Below are 14,451 nucleotides of genomic sequence, written 5' to 3'. Positions count from 1 at the left end.
TCTAAATTGGATGGGTGGTTGGAAATAGGTGAGGGTTGATGGTGGAGGAATGTTCATGGCAGAGTCCAGACTATCAGTATCACAGGTGCATTGTCCAAATGCCTGTGGAAAGTGGAGCAGGGGCAGTTTAAGGTTGGACAGGGTGACAATGTGGGACAGTGGGATGACAATCAGGGCGGTATCCTTTGCTGGCGGGGGTCTTGACATCTTACTCTGTCTTCTTCCTGGATCTCAGGGCCCGCTTGCGGGGTGGTTCTCCTTCTGCAGGGGGTGGGGTTCTGGTGGCCTGTTGTTCTTGTGTCGGGGCCTCCTGTCCACTAGCGCCGGCGGAGGTGGTAGGCAGTTCTTGGTCCATGCTAGTGTCAGGGGCCCTTTGAGGTGCCAGAGTGTCCCACAATGTGGTGACTACCTGATTCAGGGCCACTACGATGGTACCCATGGCGGAACTGATGTTTCTTAGTTCCTCCCTGAACCCCATATACTGTTGCTCCTGCAGAAGCTGGATCTCCTGAAACCTGGCCAGGACCGTGGCCATCGTCTCCTGGGAGTGGTGGTAGGCTCCCATGATGGAGGATAGGGCCTCATGGAGAGTGGGTTCCCTGGGCCTGTCCCCCCCCTGTCGCACAGCAGCCCTCCCAGTTCCCCTGTTTCCCTGGGCCTCTGTCCCCTAGACCGTGTGCCCACTGCCCCCAGGTCCCTGTTGTTGTTGGTGTGTTGGGTTAGCCTGGGTTTCCTGTAGTGGTGGACACACTGCTGATTGACGTGTCCTGGGGACAGAGGTATGGGCCCGCTGGGTGGGTGCTGTGCTGGTGTTCCCAGAGGGGGGAAGGTCTGCTGTGGCCTGTGGCTGTCTGAGGGGAACCGACTGTCCCGAGGTCCCCGATGGACCGGGCTGGTCATCTAGATCCAGGGAGACAGAGCTGCTGTCATCACTGTGGGCCTCTTCTGGGGGTGGAGTGGACATTTGTGGACCCTCCTGTGCGGTGAGCTGGCGTTCGGGTCCTGCAGGGGTATAAAAGTATGGTTATTGGTTCTGTGTGTGCCATAGCGTGCAATGGGTGGGTGCCCGTGTACCCCAGTGCTGGCATTCCTGTGTGTGGGCTGTTGTGACGGTGGTTTGGGGGGGGGGTTGTATGTGTATGTGCAGTGGGCATGCTTTGGTGATGGGTGTCCATGCTTTGTGGACGCATGCAGGGCTAGGTGTTGGGATGGGTGGGTTGTGATGGTGAGACATTTGCAAGGAGTAGGTGTGATGGGGGTGGGGGTGGGGGTGAGGGTGGGGGTATGAGTTGGCATGCTGGTGGGGTGGGGGGGATGAAGTAGTGAAGATTTGACTTACCAGATTCCATTCCTCCGCCTACTCCTGCGAGGCCCTCAGGATGCAGGATGTTCAAGACCTGCTCCTCCCATGTCGTAAATTCTGGGGGAGGAGGTGGGGGTCCGCCGCCAGTCTTCTGCACCGCGATGTTGTGTCTGGATACCATGGAACGCACCTTCCCCCATAGGTCGTTCCACCTCTTCCTGATGTCGTCCCTATTTCTTGGGTGCTGTCCCACAGCGTTGACCCTGTCGACTATTCTGCTCCATAGCTTCATCTTCCTGGCAATGGTGGTGTGCTGCACCTGTGTCCCGAACAGCTGTGGCTCTACTCGTACAATTTCCTCCATCATGACCCTGAGTTCATCATCAGAGAACCTGGGGTGTCTTGGCGGTGCCATGGGGTGGTGTGGGTGATGTGTAGGGTGGATTGTGTGGTGCTAAGTGTGGTGATGTGTATTGTTGTGTTGTGTGAAGTGCGTGCAAATATTTCTGGGTGACAGTGAATTGGGCGTCTGGGTGCTCGGATGTCTTTTCTCGGTGGGTGTTCACGATTCTGTTGGAGTGGAGGTTTGTGGGTGATGTGGGTGTGTGTTTTATATTGTATTGGTGGTGTTGGAGTGGTATGTATATGTGTATCAGGTGTGTGTATTTTGAATTGTCCAATGTGGCTGTATTTTGTAAGTGTGTGTGTATTTTGAGCGCGGCGGTGTGTACCGCCAATGGAATACCGCGGTTGAAAGACCGCCACGTGGATTCGTGGGTCGTAATGGCATGGGCGTATTTCTGTTGGCGTGACGGTGGAGGTTTGGTCATCGCCAGTTTCTCGCTGACCTTTGGTGTGGCGGACTTTTGTGGATGTCTGTTTTTTGGCCGTTTGCCTGTTGTGGGTCAGAATGACCGTGGCGGTTTACCGCGGCGGTGTTATGGCGGTCTTCTGCACGGCAGTAAGCGCCTTTTACCACCGAGGTTGGAATGAGGGCCTAAATGCTTAACACTACCCTCTGATAAGCCTACTGCTCGACCACACTACCACAAAATAGAGCATTAGAATTATCTAATTTTGCCACTATCTTACCTCTAAGGGGAACCCTTGGACTCTGTGCACACTATCTCTCACTTTGAGATAGTATATACAGAGCCAACTTCCTATATTGGTGGATCAGCGGTGGGGTCTAAGACTTTGCATTTGCTGGACTACTCAGCCAATACCTTATCACACAACTAAATTCCAAAAATTGTCATTAGAAACTGACTTTTGCAATTTGAACTATTTTTCTAAATTTTTAAAAGTCCTAGGGCCTTGTGTAAGTCCCTGTTAGAATTTCTTTTAGAGTTTAAAAGTTTGTAAAAGTTTGGATTTAAGTTCTAGAAGTAGTTTTTAGATTCTTAAAAAGTAATAAAAACTTTAGAGAAAAAGGGCCTCATTAAACCCCTGGCGGTCAAAGACCGCCAGGGCTGTTCCGATGGAAGCACCGCCAACAGGCTGGCGGTGCTTCCCATGGAATTACGATTGCAGCACTTCGGACCGGCGGTTTCCTGCCACTTTGGTCCCGGCAGTTGTAATCCCCCAGGGCAGCGCTGCCCAGGTGATTTCGAGTCCCCCTACCGCCATCCTTTTCATGGCGGTATGAACCGCCATGAAAAGGCTGGCGGAAAGAGGAGTCACGGGGCCTCTGGCATGGGCAGTGCAGGGGCCCCCTGCCACAGCCCCATGGAGCTTTTCACTGTCTGCATAGCAGACAGTGAAAAGTGCAACGGGGATCTTGAAATTGCCACCGCTGGAGTGCGTCCACATTGGGGGCCACGCGGCGGATAATGAGCGCCATAATGTCTAGCACAGATGAGATGGTGGTGGAACTCAACCTCACCTCTTACCTACATCCAGGGAGGTCAGATTTTAAGGACTCTCTGTAAGCTAAAATAATATAAAGACTTGGTCCAACCCTACCAAGGTGAAGCTCCAGGAGCTTTTGGCAGAGTATGCAAAGGACCATCCCTCTGAGGATAATCTTACAGAGGGAGACATTTGTGACCAGGAGGATGATTCCCTCCCTCCTGTCCTAATTAGGGAGACTAGGGTCCCTCAAACCCTGACTCCACAAGTGATAGTCAGAGAGACTGGTTCTTCCACAGGGGAGACCAGTAACTCTGGAAGCATTGAGGGCAGCCTCCATGAAGATGACCTCCTGTTAGCCAGGATGGCCAAAAGATTGGCTTTGGAGAGACAGCTCCTTGCCTTAGAGAGGGAAAGAAAATAGATGGGTTTAGCTCCCATCAATGGTGGCAGCAACATAACTAGGGTCAGAGAAGATATTGACATCCTAAAAATCCCCAAAGGGATTGTAACAAAATATGAAGATGGTGATTATATCACCAAATAGTTCACAGCTTTTGAGAGGGCTCGTGCAACCAGAAAAGTAAACAATTCTAACTGGGGTGCTCTCCTTTGGGAAATGTTCACTGGAAAGTGTAGGGATAGACTCCTCACACTCTCTGGTAAAGATGCAGAATCCTATGACCCATGAAGGCTACCCTGATTGAGGGCTTTGGATTCTCAACTGAGGAGTACAGGATTAGGTTCAGGGGGGCTCAAAAATCCGCGAGCCAGACCTGGGTTGATTTTGTTGACTCCTCAGTCAAAACACTAGATGGTTGGATTAATGGCAGTGGTGTAAATTATTATGATGGGCTGTATAACTTGTTTATGAAAGAACATCTTTTAAGTAATTGTTTCAATGATAAACTGCATCAGCATCTGGTAGACCTAGGTCCAATTTCTCACCATGAATTGGGAAAGATGGCAGACCATTGGGTCAAGACTAGGGTGACCAAGACTTCCAAAGGGGGTGACCAAAAGAAAGGGGTCACAAAGCCTCCCCAGGGGAAGAGTGTTGAGACATCCAAGGGAAAAAGTAAAGAGTCTTCTACAGGGCCCCAAACCCTGCTCAGGAGGGTGAGTCCAAAGCCTCTTCACAATCCTCATTTAGGTATAAGGGTAAAAACTTTGATCCCAAAAAGGCCTGGTGTCGCATCTGTAGTCAGCATGGACACCAAACTTGAGATAAGGCCTGTCCCAAGAAAAGTCCCACAACTACTACTCCAGTTAGCATTGGAATAGCCAGTCTCATGGTGGGATCAACAGTTTGCCCAGAGCAAAACAGGGTTCACACTGAAGCTACATTAGTCTCAGAGGGTGGGGTGGACCTAGCCACACTTGCTGCCTGGCCGCCTAACATGCAAAAATACAGGCAGCAGCTCTTAATTAATGAGACTAGAGTAGAAGCCCTGAGGGATACAGGTGCCAGTGTCACTATGGTCACAGACAAACTGGTGTCCCCAGGACAGTACCTGGCTGGACAGACATATCCAGTCACAAACGCTGACAATCAGACTAAAGTCCACCCCAAGGCAAAGGTAACTTTAGAATGGGGAAGGGTCACTGGCCTGAAACAGGTAGTAGTATCTTCTGCAATTCCAGTAGAGTGTCTGCTTGGAAATGATCTGGAGTCCTCAGCATGGGCTGAGGTAGAACTCAAAACCCATGCAGCCTTGCTGGGTATCCCTGAACGGGTGTGCGTCAAGACAAGGGCACAGTGCAAGGCTCAGGGTGAAAAAGAAGTGTTGGAGTCTGGAACAATAGCCCAACCTCCCAAGAGAAAAGGAAAGAAGACTCAATCAATCAATCAATCACGTAATTTATAGAGTATACTACTCACCCGTCAGGGTCTCAAGGTGCTGGGGGGGAACTACTGGTCGAATAGCCATGTCTTGAGGCGTTTCCTGAAAGTGAGGAGGTCCTGGGTCTGGCGTAGGTGGACTGGGGAACCAGCTTCAACACAGCACAAGAAACAGAACCTTTCTTCCCAGAAAGATGTTCTATCCCCTGAGGGAACTGAGTCCATGAAGCTAGGACCTTATCAGGTTGAGCCCTTGGGCGCAGGGGGACCCTCAAGGGAACAGCTGTGCAAGGGGCAAGAAACTTGTCCCTCTCTTGAAGGCCTAAGGCAGCAAACAGGTGAGCAAGAAAAAGGAAATATCCGTGGAACTCGCAGGGTCTATTCGAGAAGATGGGCTCCTTTACACTGAGGCAAGAGATCCCAAACCTGGTGCCACTAAGAGAGTGGTAGTGCCTCAGGAGTTCAGGGAGTGCATTCTGACCTTAGCCCATGACATTCCCCTTGCTGGGAATTTGGGACAAATCAAGACATGGGGGAGGTTAGTCAACCATTTCTATTGGCCCAAATATGTCCCAGAAGGTAAATGTGTTTTGCACCTCCTGTGTCACCTGTCAAGCCAGTGGTAAGACAGGTGGCCATCCAAAGGCCCCCCTCATTCCACTTTCAGTGGTGTGGGTCCCCTTTGAAAGAGTGGGAGTGGATATAGTGGGTCCACTTGAACCCCCCACAGCATCAGGGAACCAGTATATCCTAGTAGTAGTGGATCATGCTACTAGGCACCCTGAAGCAATTCCCCTTAAGTCCACTACTGCCCCTGCAGTAGCCAAAGCACTCATTGGGTTTTTACCAGAGTGGGATTTCCTAAGGAGGTGGTTTCTGACAGAGGTACCAACTTCATGTCAGCTTACCTAAAACACATGTGGAATGAGTGTGGGGTGACTTATAAATTCACCACACCATACCATCCACAAACCAATGGTCTTGTTGAGAGATTTAACAAGACATTGAAGGGCATGATCATTGGGCTCCCTGAAAAACTCAAAAGGAGATGGGATGTCCTCTTGCCATGCTTGCTTTTCGCCTACAGAGAGGTGCCTCAGAAGGGAGTAGGGATTTCCCCCTTTGTAACTTCTGTTCATCCATCCTGTTAGTGGACCACTAGCTCTTGTAAAAGAAGGCTGGGAGAGACCTCTTCATGAGCCTAAACAAGATGTGGTAGACTATGTACTAGGCCTACCTTCAAGGATGGCAGAGTACATGGAAAAGGCAAGCAAAAACCTTGAGGCCAGCCAACAGCTCCAGAAGATGTGGTCTGACCAAAAGGCTGCTATGGTTGAGTTTCAGCCAGGGCAGAAATTCTGGGTTCTGCAGCCTGTGGCTCCAAGGGCACTTCAGGACAGATGGAGTGGCCCTTACCTAGTTCTTGAGAAAAAGAGTCAGGTCCCCTACCTGGTTGACCTAGGCACTAGCAGGACCCCCAAGAGGGTGATCCATGTGAACCGCCTCAAACTCTTTCATGATAGGGCAGATATAAACATGTTAATGGTTACAGATGAGGACCAGGAAGCTGAGAGTGAACCTCTCCCTGATCTCTTCTCCACTGACCCTAAAGATGGCTCAGTAGATGGAGTGATCTATTCAGACACCCTCTCTGGCCAACAGCAGGCTAACTGCAGGCAAGTCCTCCAGCAGTTTGCTGAGCTCTTTTCCTTAACCCCTGGTCAGACACACCTGTGTACCCATGATGAGGACACAGGAGACAGCATGCCTGTCAAAAACAAAATATTTAGACAGTTTGACCAAGTTAAAGAAAGCATCAAAGTGGAAGTCCCCAAGATGCTGGGGGAGTGATTGAGCACGCTGACAGTGCCTGGGCTAGCCCATTGGTCTTGGTCCCCAAACCTCACACAAAAGATGGCAAGAGAAAGATGAGGTTTTGTGTGGACTACAGAGGGCTTAACTCTGTCACCAAGACAGATGCTCACCCCATTCCAAGGGCAGATGAACTAATAGACAAATTAGGTGCTGCCAAATACTTAAGTACCTTTGACTTAACAGCAGGGTACTGGCAAATAAAAATGGCACCTGGAGCAAAAGAGAAAACAGCATTCTCCACACCTGATGTGCACTACCAGTTTACTGTGATGCCCTTTGGCTTGAAGAATGCCCCTGCCACCTTCCAAAGGTTGGTGACTCAAGTCCTTGCTGGCTTGGAGTCATTTAGTGCAGCTTATCTTGACTATATTGCTGTCTTTAGCTGCAACTGGCAGGATCACCTGGTCCACCTGAAGAAGGTTTTGCAGGACCTGCAAGCAGCAGGCCTCTCTATCAAGGCATCTAAATGTCAGATAGGGCAGGGTACTGTGGTTTACTTGGGTCACCTTGTAGGTGGAGGCCAAGTTCAGCCACCCCAACCCAAGATCCAGACTATTCTGGACTGGGTAGCTCCAAAAACCCAGATTCAAGTCAGGGCATTCCTTGGCTTGACTGGGTACTATAGGAGGCTTGTGAAGGGTTATGGATCAATAGTGACACCCCTCACAGACCTTACCTCCAAGAAAATGCACAAGAAAGTGAACTGGTTCGTGGACTGTCAAAAGGCCTTTGACACCCTAAAGCAAGCAATGTGTACAGCACAAGTTTTGAAAGCTTCAGATTACTCTAAGCAGTTCATTGTGCAGACAGATGCCTCTGAACATGGGATAGGAGCAGTCCTGTCCCAAACAAATGGTGATGGCCTTGACCAGCCTGTTGCTTTTATTAGCAGGAGGTTACTCCCTAGGGAGCAGCATTGGAGTGCCATTGAGAGGGAGGCCTTTGCTGTGGTCTGGTCCCTGAAGAATTTGAGACCGTACCTTTTTGGTACTCACTTCATAGTTCAAACTAACCACAGACCTCTCGGATGGCTAATGCAAATGAAAGGAGAAAACCCTAAACTGTTGAGGTGGTCCATATCCCTACAGGGAATGGACTTTGTAGTGGAACACAGACCTTGGACTGCCCATGCCAATGCCGATGGCCTTTCCAGGTGCTTCCACTTAGAAAATGAAGACTCTCTTGGGAAACGTTAGTCACATCCTCTTTCATTTGGGGGGGTTTGTAAAGAAATGCCTCCTTGGCATGGTTACCCCCTGACTTTTTGCCTTTTGCTGATGCCCAGTTATGATTGAAAGTGTGCTTGGACCCTGCTAACTAGGCCCCAGCACCAGTGTTTTTTCCCTAAACCTTTGCTTCCACAATTGGCACAGCCCTGGCACTCAGATAAGTCCCTTGTAAATGGTACCCCTGGTACCAAGGGCCCTGATACCAGGGAAGGTCTCTAAGGGCTGCAGCATGTCTTATGCCACCCTGGGGACCCCTCACTCAGCACATGCACACTGCCTCACAGCTTGTATGTGCTGGTGGGGAGAAAAAGACTAAGTCGACATGGCACTCCCCTCAGAGTGCCATGCCAACCTCTCACTGCCTATGGCATAGGTAAGTCACCCCTCTAGCAGGCATTACAGCCCTAAGACAGGATGCACTATACCACAGGTGAGGACATATGTACTTGAGCACTATGTCCCTACAGTGTCTAAGCAAAATCTTAGACATTGTAAGTGCAGGGTAGCCATAAGAGTATATGGTCTGGGAGTTTGTCAAACACGAACTCCACAGTTCCATAATGGCTACACTGAAATCTGGGAAGTTTGGTTTCAAACTTCCCAGCACACTAAATGCACACTGATGCCAGTGTGGAATATATTGAAAAATGCAGCCAGAGGGCATCTTAGAGATGCCCCCTGAATACCAATCCGACTTCTAGTGTTAGGCTGACCACTTTCTGCCAGCCTGCCACAACCAGACGAGTTGCTGGCCACATGAGGAGAGTGCCTTTGTCACTCTGTGGCCAGGAACAAAGCATGTACTGGGTGGAGGTGCTTCTCACCTCCCCCTGCAGGAACTTTATCACCTGGCGGTGAGCCTCAAAGGCTCACCCCTTTTGTTACAGCGCCACAGGGCATCCCAGCTAGTGGAGATACCCACCCCTCCGGCCACTGCCCCCACTTTTCATGGCAAGGCTGGAGGAGATAATGAGAAAAACAAGGAGGAGTCACCCACCAGTCAGGACAGCCACAAAGGTGTCCTGAGCTGAGGTGACCCCTGCCTTTAGAAATCCTCCATCTTAGGTTTGGAGGATTCCTCCAATAGGATTAGGGATGTGCCCCCCTCCCGTCAGGGAGGGGGCACAAAAAGGGTGTAGCCACCCTCCCGGACAGTAGCTATTAGGTACTGTCCTCCCAGACCTAAACACACCCCTAAATTTAGTATTTAGGGGCACCCCAGAACCCAGGAAATCAGATTCCTGCAACCTGAAACAAGAAGAAGGACTGCTGTCCTGAAAGCCCTGCAGAGACGACGGAGACGACAACTGCTTTGGCCCCAGCCCTACTGGCCTGTCTCCTGACTCGAAGAAAACTGCAACAGTGACGCATCCGACAGGGACCAGCGACATCTGAAGCCTCAGAGGACTGCCCTGAACCAAAAGACCAAGAAACTCCCGTGATCAGCGGCTCTGCTCAACAACAAGCAACAACTTTGCAACTTCCTTGCAACTTCTAAAGATTTCACTCTTCCCGCCGGAAGCGTGAGACTTCACCCTTGGCACCTGAAGCCCTTGGCTCGAGCTCCAGAGAACCAACACCACAGGGAGGACTCCCAGGCGACTGCGACCTTGCGAGAAGCCCGAGATGACCCCTTGGACTCCCACAGCGACGCACAGAGAGAGAATCCAGAGGCTCCCCCTGACCGCGACTGCCTGTAACAAGGAACCGACGCCTGGACCAAGCACTGCACCCGCAGCCCCCAGGACCAGAAGGAACCGAAACTCAGTGCAGGAGTGACCCCCAGGTAACCCTCTGCCTAGCCCAGTTGGTGGCTGGCCCGAGAAGCCCCCCTGTGCCCTGCCTGCACCCCTAGAGTGACCCCCGGGTCCCTCCATTGAATACTAAACAAAACCCGACACCTGCTTTGGCCACTGCATCCGGCCGTCCCTGTGCCGCTGCGGGTGTGTTTTGTGTGCCTACTTGTCCCCCCCCCAGTGCTCTACAAAACCCCCCTTGTCTGCCCTCCGAAGACGCAGGTACTTACCTGTAGGCAGACTGGAACCGGAGCACCCCTGTTCTTCATAGGCGCCTATGTGTTTTGGGCACCTCTTTGACCTCTGCACCTGACTGGCCCTGAGCTGTTGGTGTGGTACCTTTGGGGTTGCCTTGAACTCCCAACGGTGGACTGCCTATGCCCAGGATTTTAGACTTCTAAGTGTCTTACTTACCTGAAAAACTAACCATTACTTCCCTCCCCCAGGAACTGTTGATTTTGTCCACTTTTAAAATAGCTTATTGCCATTTAACAAAAACTGTATATGTTATTGCTCTAATTCAAAGTTCCTAACTTACCTGTGTGGAGTACCTTGCATTTTATGTATTTACTTCAAATCTTGAACTTGTGGTTCTAAAAATAAATTAAGAAAATATATTTTTCTATATAAAAACTATTGGCCTGGAGTTAAGTCTTTGAGTATGTGTTCCTCATTTATTGCCTGGGTGTCTACAACAAATGCTTAACACTACCCTCTGATAAGCCTACTGCTCGACCACACTAACACAAAATAGAGCATTAGAATTATCTAATTTTGCCACTATCTGACCTCTAAGGGGAACACTTGGACTCTGTGCACACTATCTCTCACTTTGAGATAGTATATACAGAGCCAACTTCCTACAGTATGAGTTATAGTTACTTGAAATAACTCTAACTGTAGCAGCTGAATTTCTTTGGTTTTGTATGTTTAAAATGTGAGCCTAACAATAAAGTCCCTGTAACCTTTTTTTTTTTTTTTTAAGTGAAACTGTATATATATATATATACACTTAAGAAACCAAAGATTACAGGGATGTTATTGTTTGGCTCATATTAACTTGCGCCCCCACCATGCACAGTTTTTTTATGCATAATTTTACAGCAAATGTTGCAGTGATAGTATCAATGATTTTATAAAATATGTTATGGATGCTGTAATATCTGGGGTAATTAGCAGTGCATGGTGAGGGCGTGATTTACAGTTACCTGGGTTCGAGAGCTATAGTTACTTGAAACAACTCTAACTATAACAGGTGAATTTCTGTGGTTTGTACGTTTAAAACGTGAGCCTAACTATAGCTTTACTGTAACCTTTGGTTTTTTTAAGTGAATTTCTGTGGGGTTTTTAAATTCTATTTGCTAACTATAACATCCCTGTAACCTTTGTTTTTCCACTGAATATCTGTGTTTTTTTTAAACAGAAAGCAATTGTAACTTTAATGCAACCACTGCTGCGCAAGTTCTTCAGCTGTGAACAGCAGGAGTTGGCAACAGGGCCAGGCCTGCGGCCAGGACCAGCAACCAACCCTCTATAACCACCCAACCCCGCGTCACACACAGACTTTAACTGTGTGTAGCAGGGGTTGTCTATCAGCAGCATTTTATAAGAAAGAACCCACTCATCACAGTTACTATATAAGATATTGTGCTAAAAAAAAGCAAGAAGCCAAAAACCAAGCATCTCCATCAAGGTTTACAGATAACTTTTCAAGGTGGCTATGCAGAGAAAAATACTTGTTTTGCCTTGTCCATGTGCTAGAAATATTGATAATTAGTAGTTTACACACAAGAAGCTTCAACTTCAACCCTTGTTTTGTTTATATCTGTAAATGCTTCCCATTAAAGATTAATTTCTGAAAAATAAGCATCATGCCAGAATCATGCATATTTATCCAAGAAGAGATCACCGTTTTGTGCAAAATGTCTACCCTACTGGAATAGTTTCTACTGGCTAATTGGTAAGTGTTACCTCATTGGGTCAATATCTAATGCATCTCCTACATTACACCTGCGTAAAGGACACGAAGGAAATGTCTTCTTGCGCATTTGTTAATGTAATTCTTCTTAGAGTGTTTTTGGGGCCGCGAAATGGGGCCTGAGGCCCCCGGGGTGCCAGCCAGCTCCCATTTCCCGGGAGCCAGCATTGCTCCCGCAAGCAGGAAGCTGCTTTAAATAGCAGCTCCCTGCATGCGGGAGCAATGTTTTCATCTCTTTCCCTGCACGCATGTTTGCGTGCAGGGAAAGAGATGAAAACTCCACTTTCAGCAAGTGGGAGCTGTTTGACAGCTCCCGCTTACTGAAAGCGGATTTATGTTTGCTGTTGCTTGGTGGGAGCTATCAGCTCCCACCAAGCCCAAGCAAACAGCTACCTCCTGAGGGAGGGGACTTCCACTTCATTCAATATATCGATTGCCCTAGGGAGCTGGCAATTCCCAGGGCATGGGGGGAGTGCACACCCCACAAAATATGTTGATTGCCCGAGGGAAGTGGGAGTCCCTGGGGCTGCAGGGGGCTGGGCAGCCCCTTCAAATTAAGTAAACTGATTGTCCTGGTGAGGAGGTGGTCCCCAGGGTGCACGTCCCCCACATATTATATCAACATAGTCCCAGAGAGGTAATGGTCCCCAGGGCTTTAGTAAGCCCTTGGAGGTGGGCCCTGTGCACCTCCTTCCTTTAAATAAAAAGCCCCAGTGACCTGGCCCACCCGGGGCAAAAATAAAAGCAGGTACACGAGACTCTGTTTGCTGTTTTAAAAAAAATCACGAATATGTGCGATTTTCACCGTAATGAAAAAACAAATGCTTTTTAGTCTGGGGGGTGGGGGGCTTGTGGGATCCCTGAACCAAGGCTAGGGGGTAGGACAGCAGTACCCTGCCCCCTTTTTTCTCTTTTTTTTAGACTTGCTGAAGCAGAGTCTCAAAATGGCTGCCAACACTTCCTGGTTGAAGTGTTAGCAGCTATTCAGTTTTTTAGACCCCATCCTTTTTCATTGGCCCCCAATTGACAATCACACAAAAACTTTCCCTTCACAACAAGATTCTCACGCTCACTATAATTCTCGTGAATATTTCATAAACGTACCAAAGATATAGCCTTACAAAAAAACGAGTATTCAATTGAGACTAGGTCCTAAATAAAACTACCCACTGGCCAGTAGGTAATATATATACTTTTGTGTGCAGTGTTTCTGCACAGTAATGACCTCCATGGTGAGGTTCAGACCCATGAGCTTGGCACTTCGATCACTGGGTGACTACTGCACTACTTGTGACTCAGTGAGGTTAAGCTTGGCGCTGACTACTAGGGTGACCTTAAGTTCACAAGTTCCCAGAAGAGAGCACTTAGCATTCTCTCCACTTGAGATAGCTAAACTGAGTAAAATAAATTGGGTATTGGGTAGCATGTGTTATTTTTAGCACCAAGAAACACAGAAATACGGCATGAGGCGCTATATAAAACAATCTGTTGTTATTAGAAGCAGACATGTTTAACAGAGGGAGATGTGCATGTCTGTGAGCTTGATGCCTATATCTGGGCGTCTGCTTCATCCTCTTTGTGGGCTACATTAGCTCTGGGTGTCCCTGCGTGCTGTCTGTGTATTATGTCTCACCTTTTTCCTGGCCTACACAGTCAATGCTTGTTTGTGCTTTATCGTCACTGTCACCTCACACTATTTGTGAATGTCTGCTTTCTCCTAACTGGGTGCTCACACTGTCTGTGGTTGTTTGTTTTTCCTGCCTGTTGCTCATACAATCGCTGGCTAACAAAAAAAAAAATGACAAAACCAATGCATCTTGCATAGGCAAGACCTGTTTGCTTTGCCAATGCTTGTTTGAACTGAAAGTTGAAGGCACCAGTGAGCAGTCTCTTTATACATGTTTGTTGATGTTACAGGATAATACAGTCAGCTAACCACGGCTACATTCTCTCTTCCTTTTCCAGTGTTCCTTTGCCAGCCAGTCCTCATGCAGTGGTCCTTCTCGGTGCCAGGAGAGATCACGGCGCTCGAGGGGTCCTGCCTGGTGATCCCCTGCACCTTCACCGGTTCAATTCCTGGATCGGACAGACCACCGGCATTCACCTGGTGCCTGTGGATTCGTAACTGGTACCCAGTGGTTTACAGCAAGGATTCACCAAACGTGTTGCCTCGGTATGAAGGACGCACTCGTCTCGTTGGTGACTTGGAAGATCACAACTGTACCCTGCAGATAAACCACGTGACTAGAGAAGATGCTGATACATATTACGCGTTGATAGAACGGAAGTACTACCTCGGCATTTCTGTTAAAGTTTCAAGTAAGTGTTCTGCAGTTAGCCACAGTGAAAACTGGAATGTTTGAAACAGGCATTGCGCAGTATTTATCGCTAGCTCAACTCTTTGGTGTAAATCACATAAAGTTGTAGATTTACACACGTACACAGCAGCGTAGCAAGGATGGTGTGGATCCTGGTGCAAGCGAAGAAAATAGGCCATCATCGTCTACATGGGTAGGAAGAACAAGCATTAATGGGGTTCACTGGGCCCCTAAAGAATTTTGTCCTCAATGCCTCAA

The 14,451-nt window shown here is 48.7% G+C and overlaps 1 protein-coding gene across 1 annotated transcript in view; it reads left to right on the top strand.

The window, feature by feature from the left end:
- LOC138247080 (sialic acid-binding Ig-like lectin 13) overlaps window positions 1-14,451 on the top strand; it is a 329,775-nt gene that overhangs the window by 86,665 nt on the left and 228,659 nt on the right. The window contains exon 4 of the mRNA XM_069201827.1: window positions 13,841-14,194. Within this exon, the coding sequence (XP_069057928.1) occupies window positions 13,841-14,194 (354 nt within the window). The remainder of the gene's footprint in view (window positions 1-13,840; window positions 14,195-14,451) is intronic.

The sequence above is a fragment of the Pleurodeles waltl genome, chromosome 7 (assembly GCF_031143425.1).
Source record: "Pleurodeles waltl isolate 20211129_DDA chromosome 7, aPleWal1.hap1.20221129, whole genome shotgun sequence".
In the NCBI taxonomy this organism is placed as follows: domain Eukaryota; kingdom Metazoa; phylum Chordata; class Amphibia; order Caudata; family Salamandridae; genus Pleurodeles; species Pleurodeles waltl.
Note: the sequence above shows the minus strand (reverse complement) of the source record. Positions and strands in the feature narration are given on the sequence as shown.